Genomic DNA, 14428 nt, shown 5'->3' with positions numbered 1-14428 from the left:
ATCAGAGTTAATATTAAAAAAAAATAAGAAAGTTAAAAATAGAATTTAAAACACTGCATTTGAACTTAGTTTTTAACTTTCTTTCCAACTAACATTTAAAGATTAACTATATTAGGGCTGGAGTGATGGTACAATGGGTAAGGTGCTTACCTTACCAAATATATATGTGTGTATGGTGTGGCTTAACACCCCTCCATACACACACACGCACACACACACACACACACACACACACACACGATTAAAAATAGAAATTGAAATGTCAGTGCTGGAGATAGTGTAGTAGTGTGGTGGGAGGGCATTTGCCTTGCACCCCGCTGACCCAAGTTTGTTCCCTGGCATCCCATATGGTCCCCCAAGTCTGCCAGGAGTGATTCCTGAGTGCAAAGCATCACCAGTAGACTCGGGCAGGTGATGCAGCCCTCATTGGAGGCGGTAGGAGAACTGCTTCTCTAATTTATGAAATTGGGTGTCTTGGGAATTGGACACAGTAACAGATTTCATTGCAAAACTTCATCCGAGGCATCGGAGATGTATGTTGATAGATCAGAATGATTACTCCGTGGATTGAGTACACGCACCAGGCTGATTCCCTAGCAAGCATCACCAGAAGGGGACTGCCCCGCTCCCACTAACCCCTGCACCGAGCACTGAGATGGGAATAATCCTGAGCACTGTCACGTGTGGCCCCAAATCCAATTAGAACCAATGCAAACAATTGTTCCACACTTTGCATGAAGCACTATGCTGAAACAGCAGTGCTGCAGGAAAGCTTGGACTTCTGAGACATGGGAATCAGGCAGCTATGGAGTCTTTTTTTTTTTTTTTTTTTTTTTTTTTTTTTGCTTTTTGGGTCATACCCAGCGATGCGCAGGGGTTACTCCTGGCTTTGCACTCAAGAATTACTCCTGGCGGTGCTCAGGGGGACCATGTGGGATGCTGGGAATCGAACCCGGGTCGGCCGCGTGCAAGGCAAACGCCCTACTCACTGTTATCACTCCAGCCCCGAGTCTTTTAATTTTTCTTGTATGTGTGTGTGTGTGTGTGTGTGTGTGTTTAACTTTTTTTTTTTTATTGAATCACTGTGAGATAGATCTTTAAAAACTGCTCATGATTGAATTTCGGTCATACTTCCAACACCCAACCCTCCACCAGTGGACATTTCCCAGCACCAGTGTCCCCAGGTTCCCTCCCATCACCCCCCACCCCTACTCCCTGCCTGCCTCTATGGCAGGTGCTTCTCTCTCTCTCTCTCTCTCTCTCTCTCTCTCCCTCTCCCCCCCCTCCCTCTCTGTCTTGTGTGTGTGTGTGGTTTTTACTCCTGTGGTGATCAGTGGACATATGGGATGCCAGGGACTGAATCCTGTTGGCTACGGGTAAGGCAAATGCCCTTCCTGCTGTACTGTTACTCCCACCCCTAGCTCTGGCGTCCTGAGCAAGGAAAGTCAGATTTCTCGAAGTCTCTCTTTTCTCCACCCTGGAATAGCAGCCTTCATGGCATAGGACTGGCTCACAAATCAAACAGGTCCTTTTACTGGGATTTGGAAATCTGACCATATGAATTTTAAGAATGTGTTTTTGGGGGGCTGGAGTGATAGCACAGCAGGTAGGGCGTTTGCCTTGCACGCGGTCAACCTGGGTTCGATTCCCAGCATCCCATATGGTCCCCTGAGCATCGCCAGGAGTAATTCCTGAGTGCAGAACCAGGAGTAAGCCCTGAGCATCGCCGAGTGTGACCCAAAAAGCAAAAAAAAAAAAAAAAAAAAAAAAAAGAAGGTGTTTTTTTATTGTCGATGTTAAGAAAGCAGATGGATGCTGAGAGAAATTAGAACATAACATTTCTCAGCTAGCGAAGCAAACCACTCTGGGGTATTTGCATTGTTTCCAGACTGTGGCCACTGTGAAGAGTGCTGCAAGGCATGTACCTTTTTGAAATAGTGTTTGGGGGCCTGTAGGATACATGGCGAGAAGTAGAACTGCTGGGTTGTCTGGAAACTCGGATTCTTCCTTTTTGGGGAAGCGCTCAAATTGTTTTCCAATTGTCGGTCCAGTTGCATTGGCCAGAAACTCAATCAGTGTCCAGAGTTTGGCTGCCACTCCTGCTTCTCATGTAGAGAAACTGGAGGAGACGAAACAGACCCTAGAGGAATGAGCTACCCGGACAAATAAACACTGTGTTGGCTGATACGCTGATTCTCGGATGGAAGTGTGGAAAAGTCTTTCAGGAACGGATTTTGAGAGGCCGGAAGGATAGGACAGGGTTTAAAGGTACTGGCCTTGCCAATGGCCACCCCGGGTTCTATACCTGACATTGCGTATGGTTCCCTGGGCCATCAGGAGTGATCCCTGAGCACAGAGCCAGGAGTCAGCTCTGAGCACTGCTGGATGTGCCCCCCAGGATCCCCCACCCCCCCAGCCCTCATCCCTGGAAAAAAACCCACAAATGAAATGATTATGAGGTTGATTTCAACTCCCTTTTTTCTTTTTCTTTTTGGGTCATACCCGGTGATACTCGGGGGTTATTCCTGAGGCTTTGCACTTGGGAATTACTCCTGGTGGTGCTCGGGGAACCATATGGGATGGTGGGGATCGAACCCAGGTCAACTGCGTACAAGGCACTGTACTATTTCTTCAGCTTCTCAGCTCCTTAGCTCCCTATTAAGGGTTCAGGTTTGAACATCTGGCCTCTGCAGGCAGGGACAAATGTCTGTTTGCTTAGAATTGTGATGGGCCGGGGCTTGTGTGGAGAATGTGACTCTTGCTTTCCCAACAATGGGGAGAAGTTGGTCAGAGAAATCGTGGGTCCCGGGTTGTAGGAGGGGATCTGATGTGACCCGGCCTTTCCCAGCTGTCCGTGCCTAGAGGACACTGCTGGGGCCTCACTGTGCCCGGGAGCGGGCACCAGCTGCAGCCTGGCAGGGTTCAAGGGGCTTGAGGTCGCCCTAGGAGAGAGAAGTGCCTGGTGCTTCCGCTCGTGGCGGGGGACTCCGTCATCCCCTGCCATGCTTGTGGCCTGGCCAAGGAAGCCAGTGCTAAGGGGCATGGGGGTCTGCAGAGCAGCCTGTGGGTGCTCTGGTTAACAGGAGAGCAGAGTCTGCGGGAGAAATGGGTTCCTTGAATGGGAGACACCAGCGGGTGTCTGCTGATGCCAGCGACACGGGGGTCAGGGGCAGAGAGGGCACACAGGGCATGCAGGGGTGTAGAGCAGAGTGAGCAGGATGGTCCTGAGCTTTGCCACCGTGACAGCAGTTCCCGGGTTCTGGCTGAGGGGTGTCCTGGCCCGCCACTGAGCAAAGCATGTTGGAGAATTGCACTGAGCACAAATTACGGCGGAAATTCACCCTCCGGGAATTTTGTTCTTGCTGAGTGGGGAAGCTCACCCTGCTGCCACCTGTTGACAAACTTGGGAGGTACAACCAGTCTCACTGATCAGTGACCCGCGCCCTCCGGGCCCTTCACAGCTAGGAGACTTGGGTCTCCTTGCCAGCACTGCAGGGGGAAACACAGCTCCTGCCCCACTTTTTTGGGGGTGGCACCCCTGATAGTGCTCATGCGTCATTCCTGGTGGCGTTTGGGGTAACTGTAGGCCCTGCTGGGGATCAGACCCATCTCGTGCAAGGCACGCCCCTGTACCTGTCCTATCTCTCAGGCCCCCAGATCTCACACTCTATGTGGGGTGACTACCTCCCCTCCAACAACAGCATGTGGAAGGAAGAGGTGCACCCATTGGAAGAGGGGTCCTTGAACTCCCCCACCCTCCATGATTCCCTTATAACTTCCTGCTGTACCTATGCCTGAACTAACTAACCCCTGTATTTAACACCCTGTACCATGGTCCTTTTCTATTCTCTCCTCATTTTTAGGATTTTTTTTTTGTTTTGTTTTGCTTGGGAGCCACATTTGACTCAAGTATCTTTTTTTTTTTTTTGCACTTTTTGGGTCACACCTAGTAATGCTCAGGGGTTACTCCTGGCTCTGCACTCAGGAATTGCTACTGGCGGTGCTTCGGGGATATAGGATGCCAGGGATTAAACCCAGGACAGCCGCGTGCAAGGCAAACACCCTACCTCTGTACTATCGCTCCAACCCCTGAGGTCTTACTCTTGATGGTGCATTCAGGGATTATTCCTGGTGGTGCCTGGTGGACCAGATGGGCTGCCTGCAAGGCCAGACCCCCTACCGGTACTATCGTTCCGGTCCCTCTCATTTTCATCACCACTTCCTCCTTCTCCACAGTTCTTCACTCTTCATTGTCCATATCCTCCTGAATCCCGAAAATTCTCCCCACACTCTTTCTGGCCATTCTCTCAGCTGCAGAATGGCCTCTACTGCCTTAAAAACAACTCCCACATCTTGCATGTGTTGTAAATGCCCGAGAACCTAGGCATTCGGGAATTGTCCCTGTTAACTTTTTTTTTTCTTTCTGAGTCACACCCGGCGATGCTCAGGGGTTCTGCACTCAGGAGTTACTCCTGGCGGTGCTCGGGGGACCATATGGGATGCTGGGGATTGAACCTGGGTCGGCCACGTGCAAGGCAAACGCCCTACCCGCTGTTCTATTGTTCCAGTTCCTTAACTTCTTTTTTTTAATATGTTTTTTTTAATTGAATAACCATGAGATAGTTACAAAACTTTCATGTTTGAGTGTCAGTGATTGAACAAGTTCCGGTTGCACAGGCACAGTTACCTTCCAGTCTCAGACCTTTCCGCTGGATTCACTTCCAGTGTATAGGCTTTTTCTCTACCGACCATGGTTCTTTCATCAGTTTTGAGGGTGGGAGAACAGAAGGGCCATACCAGGAGGCCTCTAAGCCACCAGAATGAGGTTCCCAGGGAGGGTCTGGAGAGGATTTTTCCAGTTTACCTTCTTGTCCCTTGCATTTCCTTGCATTTCCTTGCATTTCCCGCCCGTTCCTCCAGAGGGCCCCAGAGTTCAGGAGAGTTGGAAAGGGAGCCCGGATTTGGTCCTTTCCGGCTAAGGCAGCCAGGCGATTGAAATTTCATTTGTTGGCCTATCTGCTATTGTTGTTGTTGTTGTTATTTTATTACCACTGCCACTACTATTACTACTGTTACAATTAGTAGTTTAAGGACTCATTATTCTTTCCTGCTGCCTTTTTCTTCCCCCACTCCTTCATTTTTCTACCTTTTCTCAAAGGATAAAGAATGCTGCTGTTGGCTTGTGAGTAGTGATATCACAGCTGGTCTGTGTCTAAGAAATCGAAGGTGTAGAGGAAAGCTGAAATCCTTAGCACACTGACCAGTAAAACTGCTTTGCACCTTTAATCTGTGGCTGTTCATCATTGCATAAATTTTGTACAGACTTAAAAATTTTTTTTTCTTTTTGGGTCACACCCGGCGATGCACAGGGGTTACTCCTGGCTCTGCACTCAAGAAATTACTCCTGGCAGTGCACAGGGGACCATATGGGATGCTGGGAATAGAACCCAAATCGGCTGTGTGCAAGGCAAAAGCCCTTCTCTCTGTGCTACATTAATTTTAATGTAGCCAAAGGCTACACTTGTTGATATCATTCTAGAGTTGAGATTGATTAGATAAAGGTCCAATATGAAAACCTCTTAAGTATAAAATTTGATTTTTGTGTGACAGTTGTTATACCTCATCATAGGGTTGTGAGTCTCTGGGTCTTGGCCGTTGATGGGATTACACGGTGCCAGGGGGCCAGTTGGAATGTCACGCATTTGCGGCCGCGCGACATCTTATTATCTCATTTTTACTTTGGACAAACTGGCAGGCTACCAAATGTAACCTGCCCACACGGCAGAGTCTGGCAAACTCCCCGTGGCGTAACCAGTATGCCAAATACCAGTAACAATGTGGGTCTCATTCTCCTAACCCTGAAAGAGCCTTGAATCTCTGGGCTAGGATGAAGATGTTACTGGGGCCTGCTCGAGGCAATCGACGAACAACAGGATGGTCATGATCGTCGTGATCATGAGGGTTGTGAAGCTCTGATCTGAGGATCAGTCTCCTCCCCCCGTGCCTGACTGTCCTCGCCGCCAGGGCCCCTTGGAGGGGAGCGGGTTGAGCTTTCCTCCCTGCCCCGACCAGGGCTCCGGCAGCCAAAGACCTCCAGGACCAGCCACCACCATGCTGAGATCACTCTCCGCACACATGAAGGTACTGGCAGAGGGATAAAGTCACGCGGGTTCCGGGGCCGAGATCTCCAAGCCTACTCGGATTTGGGCCGAGCATCCTCCACCCAGATCCTCCAAATTCCAGTAGGCGGGGGTCACACCCACCAGCTGGCCCCTTGGCGCCGTGTAATCCCATCAATGGCCAAGACTCAGAGACTATAAAAACCAGCTCCCGGAACCGCACGGCTGCATCGCGACATCCTATTATGACATCTTATTATCTCATTTCTACTTTGAACAAACTGGCAGGCTACTGAATATAGCCTGCCCACACGGCAGAGTCTCCCCATGGTGTACCTAATATGCCAAATACCAGTAACAATGATGGGTCTCATTCTCCTAAAGAGCCTTGGGCTAGGATGAAGGCAATCGACGATTAACAGGATGATTTGTGATTTGTGATTTTGTGATTGTGATCTGAGGATATAGTAAGCTGTTTGTTGCTAGTTGAGCTTACAGTGCTGTTGGTTTTGTTTATTGACTTTAGTTGGCTTCTGTGTTACTTTGCCATCTCAGTTGCTGTGAGTCTGCTGGGATTTCAGTATGAGGAATTAGGGACTTCAGGATCTATGGTCGGGGCCAATGAATTGAGTCAGCTATGCGAGGGAGGTGGGCATGGGTGCTGGGGCTTCCGGAAGTGTGGGGGTAGGAGGGTAGGGCAGGGAGACTGCCCACCCTTATTCCAAGAAGACCTCCGAGATCTCAGCCTGGGCGCTGGGATACCTGAAATATTCAGCTTGATATCTCTGCAGAGAATATTCCTGAAGCTGGGGAGTTGAGCCCGTGGCTACTCAGGCTACTGCTGTAGTATAGGGCACTTGCCTTGCCACATGGCTATGCTGGGTCAATCCCAATCAACCCGTAGCATCCCCTGAGCACTGCGGGGTGTGGCCCCCATTTGCTACCCCTGCTACCAAAAAAAGATGGGAGGGCTTTTGGTGAAACTGATATTCAGAGACAAATCCCCAGCTCTTAGGGTGGGGTTAGAGGGTCAAACATTTCTTGCGGTGTTTCCGGAGTCAAACCTGGGCCTTCTGAGGCTGGTGCGATTGCACAACAGGTAGGGCGTTTCCCTTGCACGCAGCCAATCCGGGTTTCATTCCCAGCATCCCATGTGATCCCCTGAGTACCTCCAGGAATAATTCCTGAGTGCATGAGCCAGGAGTAACCCACTGGGTATGACCCAAAAAGCAAAAACAAACAAAAAACCCTGGGCCTTCTGCAGGCAAGGTCTTTCTCAGCTTATTGAATCCCCTCCCCAGCCTTAGAAATTCCTGATGTTAGTGAATAGGGTGCTTGCCTTGCATGCACTGACCCGGGTTTGATCCCCATGTGGTCCTCCGAGCCCACCAGGAGTGATCCCTGAGTGCAGAGCCAAGAGTAAACACTGAACATCACCAGGTGTGGCCCAAAACCAAACAAAAATTTCACCTGGTGTCGATGTACATTTGGTTTTCCTGTCAGAGAACATTGATCTTGTTGTGTCTGACTGTTTTTATTTCTGTTTTTGCTTCGCATTTAGGTTTTCCGAGGACATTAGTTCAGGCTGAAACCCTGGACAAGATCTGTGACGTGGACCTAGTGGTCACCCTGAACATCCCGTTTGAAACGCTCAAAGATCGACTCAGCCGGCGCTGGGTCCACCCTTCTAGCGGACGGGTCTATAATCTGGACTTTAATCCACCTCATGTGCACGTAAGCATGAACCAGGGCATCTTCCACTTGTCAAGGCAGAGGCGAAAGCATTTCCATTGGAAAGGGGGTGAAGGATGTTCAGTGATGGTTCAGGAAAGAAAGAAATGCCAGAAACTTCTCCCTCCCTCGTTAGGAGTTAGGCATGCACATGAGGTTGGGTTGCTTCTGGTGCTGGTGGGGAAAAGCAGGGGAAGCTTGAACGCTGAGCTGCACTAGAAAGTTCTAGAAAGTCCGCCTGCAGTTAAGTGCTGCTTCCAGAGTAGAATGAAATAGTGTGAGGGCCAGAGGGGATAGCTCATCGGGCTGGAGCAGAGGCTTTGCATGAGGGCTGCCTGGGTTCCTCTGCCAACACCTGATGGTCCACCCTGCCGTGATCCCCACCCAGCACTGCTGGTAGTGATCCCAGAGCACTGGGGCAGGAGGAGTCTGCATATCACTGGGTGTGCCCCCCCCCCCAAAAAAAAGAAAGAGAATGAAAATGCTTGTCATGGCCCAACCCCATGCCTAAGGTCTCGAGAGAAGAGGGATGGTGTGACTCTCTGGCACATTTCTGATTTTTTTTTTTTTTTTATGGAAGCAGTGGTGTAACAACGGATGCTCTGAGGTTTTGAAAAGGACCTTTTTTTGTTTGTTGCTTGGTTCTTATTTGTTTGTGTGGTTGGTTGGGTTTCTTGTTTTGTGTGGTTCATTGGGTTTTGTTTGATTTTAGTATTGGGTTTCTTTTGGGGTTTTTTTGTTTGTTTGTTTGGGTTTTTTTTTTTTTTTGTTTGGCTGTTTGGCTTTTGGGTCACACCCAGTGATGCACAGGGGTTACTCCTGGCAGTGCACTCAGGAATTACTCCTGGCGGTGTTCGAGGGACCATATGGGATGCTGGGAATTAAACAAGGGTCAGCTGCGTGCAAGGCAAACGCCCCACCCGCTATGCTATCACTCCAACCCCTGGTTTGGGTTTTTGGAGACTATTTGGGGTGCTGTGCATCAGTTAAGGTAGGCAGCAGGCAAGACAAATGCCCTCCCAACTAGACTCAGGCTTCTGAGCTCTCCAGCTGTGAGTCAAGTGAGGGAGAGGGAGAAGCGAGTAGTGGGAGAGACAGACGCTTTCCCTTCCCACGCTCCCATTGGGACATACACTCAAGAATTAGGCGTTCACCAGGAAACCCTGAGTCTGTGCCCAGAGCCCCGGGCTGCGCTGGGACGTGGCTGCGTGGCACATGACCAGCCAGTTCAGCGGGTGCCCAACTTACCTGCTCACTTTGCAGCTGTATGAAGGGTTTGTCTTATGTGACTGTCTGCCCTGGAGGCAAAATTCTATGCAGATGGGAAGATCAAGGTGTCCTTTCCACTGGTGTCATACTTTGGAGCTTTTTGTGTTTTTAATTGTGGTCACTCCCAGGGGTGCTCTGGCCCAGGGGGACAGGCTTGATAGTTTGTTGCTCTGGCAGACTGGGGGGTAGGGGGTTATGTACTGTGGGGAGCAAACTCGGGACCTTGCATCTGCTAGGCATGTGGTCTACACTGAACTATTTCCCTCCCACCAGATCAGGGTTATTATTGATTTATGATTTTTCCGCCATATCTGGCAGTGTTAGGGGCTATTCCTAATTATGCTCAAGGGTCATTTTGTTTTGGTGCTTGAGGGACTAATCAATGTTGGGGGGGGGGTGTCAAACGCAGGGCGTCTTGCATGCAAAATGTCTGCTCTAGTACTTAGAGACATATCTGGCCCATACCTAGTCGTGTTCAGGGCTTACTCCTGGCTTTTCACTCTTAGATCAAACCCACGTCTGCCATGTGCAAGGCAAGTGTCTACCCACTATGGTGTCTTTCTGGCTCCCCAATCAGAATATTTTTAAACTGTGGTGTTTGGGGCTGGAGCAATAGCATAGCGGGTAGGGTGTTTGCCTTGCATGCAACCAACCTGGGTTCGATTCCTTCGCCCCTCTCAGAGAGCCCAGCCAGTAACCAAGAGTATCCTGCCTGCGTGGCAGAGCTTGGCAAGCTCCCCATGGAGTATTCGATATGCCAAAACAGTAACAAGTCTCACAAAGATGTTACTGGTGCCCGCTCAAGCAAATCAATGAACAACGGGAGGACAGTGCTATAGTGCTGTGGTGTTTTAATTATTGGATGTTTTGTTCATGATTGTCACAGGTATGATGCTTGCTTGTTTTAATCTGTTTTTTTTTTTTTTTTTTGAATCCCCCCTCTTTTTTTAAGTCATTACTCTGGATTTAGCGAAATAATTTGTGTCAGATTCATTTCTGGAGACTTCCAGGATCTGCTGAAAAGTTAGGACCGAAACTCTCCCAAATTGCTCTTTTTCTCAAGTTGCCCTATTGATTCTTTGAACCCTTTGATTCTTTTTCCACATCAAGAACTCAGACTTTAGGATGCAGGCCGTGTTAGAAGTATTTATAGGATCAGAATGGCCTGGGCTGAATGAAGGTGGCACAGTAGGGGACGACTCCTGAATTTTTTAAACCGTGACTTGAAAGTATCATTCCTCAACAGTCCCACAGCATGGCTGGAAAGATTCTTTTTTTCCTTTTTGGGTCACACCCAGCCATGCTCAGGGATTACTCCTGGCTCTGCACTTAGGAATGACTCCTGGCGGTGTTTGGGGATCATATGGCATGCCAGGGATTGAACCCGGGTTGGCCGCATGCAAGGCAAACGCCCTACCTGCAGGACTATCACTCTGGCACCCATGACTGAAAAGATTTGGGGCAGTCATCAAGATCAAGCTTGGAGGCCAGAGAGATTGGACAGAAGTAGGGCATTTGCCATGCACGCGGCCGACTTGGGTTCAATCCCCAGTACCCCTTATGGTTCCCTGAGCATTGCCAGGTGTGATCCTAAAATGATGATCATGTTAATGATGGTGGTGGTAAAGCTCTCATGAAGTGTCAGGGATGAGGGACATGGTTTGGTGAGCTGAGTGCAGGCTTTGCATGCGGGAGGCCCTGGTTTAAACCCTGGCACTGTGTAATCCCAGAGCCAGGAGAATCCTCTGAGCATAAAGCCATACTAGCACCTTAGCCCCCCAGACATGGTCAAAAGAAAATAGAATCTGGGCCCTGTGCTATCGTGACTTCTTTTTCAGCTGCCTTCCCCGTCACCACTGTGATTCAGGCCTGACTCAAGCACAGATAAAGGATACAAAGATAAATGCAGGGTTTTGCGTTGAGAAGTGATTTTTTTTTTCCTTTTAGGTCATACCCAGCGATGCTTAGGGCTTATTCCTGGCAGTGCTCAGGGGACCATCTGGGATACCGGGGATCAAACATCGATAGGCTGTGTGCAGGGCAAACGCCCTCCCCACTGTACTATCACCAGTCCCTCAGTAGGAAGGTTTGATGGCCAACTATTGCCCTTGTGCACTGATTTTTCTGCTGTTGCAGGGCATTGATGACATCACTGGCGAACCCTTGATCCAGCAGGAGGACGATAAACCTGAAGCTGTGGCTGCTCGGCTCAGACAGTACAAGGACGTGGCGAAGCCGGTCATGGAACTGTACAAGTGAGTGGGGAGAGATGGGGCTGAGGTAGGGGCATCTTGCCTTTGCTGCAGGGGGAAGGGACCCACACCTGATATAGCTGGGAGCTAGTTCTGGGGGTGCCCTGGGGACTACATGGTGCCCGGGATCCAACCAGGGATTCCATAGGGAATGCGTGTGTGTGTGTGTGTGTGTGTGTGTGTGTGTGTGTATTTGTTGGACTATACCCAGTGGTGCTTAGGGCTGCTTCTCACAGCTGGCAGTTGAACCCATGCACTCAACTGAGCTATATCACCAATCTGAGACAGAGCATGTGTTTTAAGCTAGATGAGCTGAATGCCCAGTACCTCGTATTTCAGGAGACGGAAAGTCCTTTTGATTTTTGGGCCACGCTTGGTGATGTTTAGGAGTAACTCCTGGCTTTCTGCTCAGGAACCACTTCTGGTCGGGGCTGGAGTGATAGCACAGTGGGTAGAGTGTTTGTCTTGCATGCGGCCGACCCGGGTTTGATTCCCAGCATTCCATATGGTCCCCCGAGCTCTGCCAGGAGTAATACCTGAGTGCATGAGCCAGGAGTAACCGCTGTGCAATGCTGAGTGTGACCCAAGAAGCAAAAAACAAAAAAAAAAAAAGAGAGAGAGAGAGAGAAACCACTTCTGGTGGTAATCATGGATGTCAGGGATATGGGATGCCAGGGGTCAGACCTAGGTCGGCCACATGCAAGGCAAGTGACCTCTGACTATACTATTGCTTTGGCCCCCTGTCCCATATTTTCATGTTGAAACTCTGGAGAACTGGAATCTACCATCTCTACCTAGTGGTAAAATGACATCAGGACTCATTTTTATTTTTCTTTCTGAGAGATTGAAATCATGGTTTGCATTTGGATACCCCACGGGGATACCTGCTTTGGGTAGAAGATTGGAAAGATTGTGGTCTCCATGTGTCTGGAAGGGATTTAGTGGAAAGAATGTCATGACTCGAAATTACAGATCACAGAATCAAATGACTCCAGGGGTCAGCCCAGGAGGGGTACTGGGTGTTGGAGTTTGGGCAGGGGTGGTGGTGGGGGTGGCTAGTCATCACATAGGGAAGGGGTCTCTGATGGGGCACTTGGACCCATCATAGGAGAAAAGCAAAGATTTCCTTTTTGTGTTTTTGTTTTTAGTTTTGAGGGCTTTTTTGTTTGTTTGTTTGTTTGTTTGTTTTCTCTCTTTGGGTCACACTTGGCCATGCTCAGGGGTTACTCCTGACTCTGCGCTCAGGAATTACTCCTGGTGCTTGGGGGACCATATGGGACGCTGGAAATCAAACCTGGTTCGGCCATGTGCAAGGCAAATGCCCTAACCACTGTGCTATTGCTCCAGCCCTGAGATTTCCTTTTTTTTTTTTTTTTTCTTTTTAAATATTGGCAACATCAAAACTGCACAGGGAAATGTGTTCCGGATCGTGGAGTTCAGCTTCTAGTATAACCAGCTTCAGAGTTTCGAGTGACCCAACAAGCACAGTTTCCTCATCCAACTCTGATATCTGCAGAGTTTCCTGATCTGTTATTTCAAAAAGTATTTTAGGGCACCAAGGTGGACCAATGATTTGCTTTTCCAAAGTGTAGAGGGGATTTTGTTGTAAAGGAGAGAAGAAAGAGGGGAAGATCGCAGAAACTTTTATGAGGGTGCTAATGCACTTAAATGAGACCGGGAGATCCTCACTTGCAATAACCCATAGCTTGTCTGTCCTGAAATTTAATGCAAAGGAAACCTGAAATGCCTCGGTCGGGCGCCTTTTGTTTTTCAGGAGTCGAGGAGTGCTGCATCAGTTTTCTGGGACGGAGACGAACAAAATCTGGCCCTACGTCTACACGCTTTTCTCCAACAAGCTCACACCCATCCAATCCAAAGAAGCAAACTGAGCCGGCAACGGGGAGCCGGGAAGGTGCATCTGCTCCATCTGCCGCCGTCGTCTGGGTGCTGGTCCCGAGGACACCCCAGCTAGGATCGCTTGTGGCGTCTTGTCTAGTTGAAAAAGTGAACGAACCGAAAACACGAATGGGAAGAGGTGATGGAAGAAACTCTTCTTTGTCCTTCGGAAGACTCGGCTGCACGGGTCTTTGGGCACCTGTAGCAGCCGTACTGGACAGTGGCACACTCAACGTCTGTCGCTGGCTGCGGCTGACCCTGTCCTTCCCGCTCAAGACGATGGTGATTACTGGTCCCTCCGGTTCCCCAAAGTTGGCTTGAATGCAGCCCCCCCCAAGACCTTGTCCCAGTTTCCCTGGTCTGTGCCTTCCCAGCCACAATGAACTTCTCTGGCCTGGAGTGGCCCGAGTCCACGATTCTTGTTTTCCTCTTAAGAGTGTCACCTACTTTTCTGTATTCCTGCTCAATAGAATTGCTCTGTGGGTGTTGTTCTCTTGATTCAATAATATCTATTTGCCTCTGGTTTTTCCCCACTGGCTGAAGGTCACATCAGCCATCAAGTCCTGAGTTCTGGGAGGGTCACCTCTCACCAGGCCCCGAGTCCTGGGGGAGGGTCTCTTTTCCTGGACGATGAGACACCCCTCCATACCTCTCTCTCCACAGACTCGACAACCTTCTTTCATTGTGGAAAAATAAAACATCCCAAATCTTCCAGCAATCCTCGAAGTAGAAATATTTGTAAATGTTTTTTTTACAAATATTTGTAAATTTGTAAGAGTGGAGCTTACGTAGAGACGGGGTCAGGTCATATGGAATTACGGGATCAGAGTAGTTTAGAGTTTTACTCAAGGCAGAAAAAAACGTACGTGGAAAAACGCTGCTAAATCATGTTGCCTGCAGGGTTTCTCCTATGAGCCAACATCTATGAGCCACCACGGATATTCTCAGGGGCAGGAACTACTCCTGTGACTTGTCCCAGTGTGACAGCTGTATAATTATAGGGAAACCTTTTTTCTGTTCCCAAGATGCTTTCTCTTGGGTGGTCAGTGAGTCTCGAGAGTTCCATCACACTGTTTGGTCATTGTGTAACCATGTCTGGTGCATACACCAGACTTGAGCGTGTGGCCCACTCTGCACACGGCCTTGGTGGCCACCTGTGGG

The 14428-nt window shown here is 49.3% G+C and overlaps 1 protein-coding gene across 1 annotated transcript in view; it reads left to right on the top strand.

Annotated features, from left to right (window-relative positions):
- The window catches only part of AK4 (adenylate kinase 4), a 76475-nt gene extending 62700 nt beyond the window's left edge, over positions 1–13775 (top strand). Inside the window, exons 3-5 of the mRNA XM_056122391.1 lie at positions 7681–7853; positions 11256–11374; positions 13146–13775. Of these exons, the coding sequence (XP_055978366.1) occupies positions 7681–7853; positions 11256–11374; positions 13146–13260 (407 nt within the window). The 3' untranslated portion in view covers positions 13261–13775. The remainder of the gene's footprint in view (positions 1–7680; positions 7854–11255; positions 11375–13145) is intronic.
- The last annotated feature ends 653 nt before the right edge of the window (positions 13776–14428 follow it).

This window comes from Sorex fumeus, unplaced genomic scaffold, assembly GCF_029834395.1.
Source record: "Sorex fumeus unplaced genomic scaffold, SorFum_2.1 ptg000045l, whole genome shotgun sequence".
Lineage (NCBI taxonomy): Eukaryota > Metazoa > Chordata > Mammalia > Eulipotyphla > Soricidae > Sorex > Sorex fumeus.
This window is presented reverse-complemented; position numbering and strand designations above follow the sequence as displayed.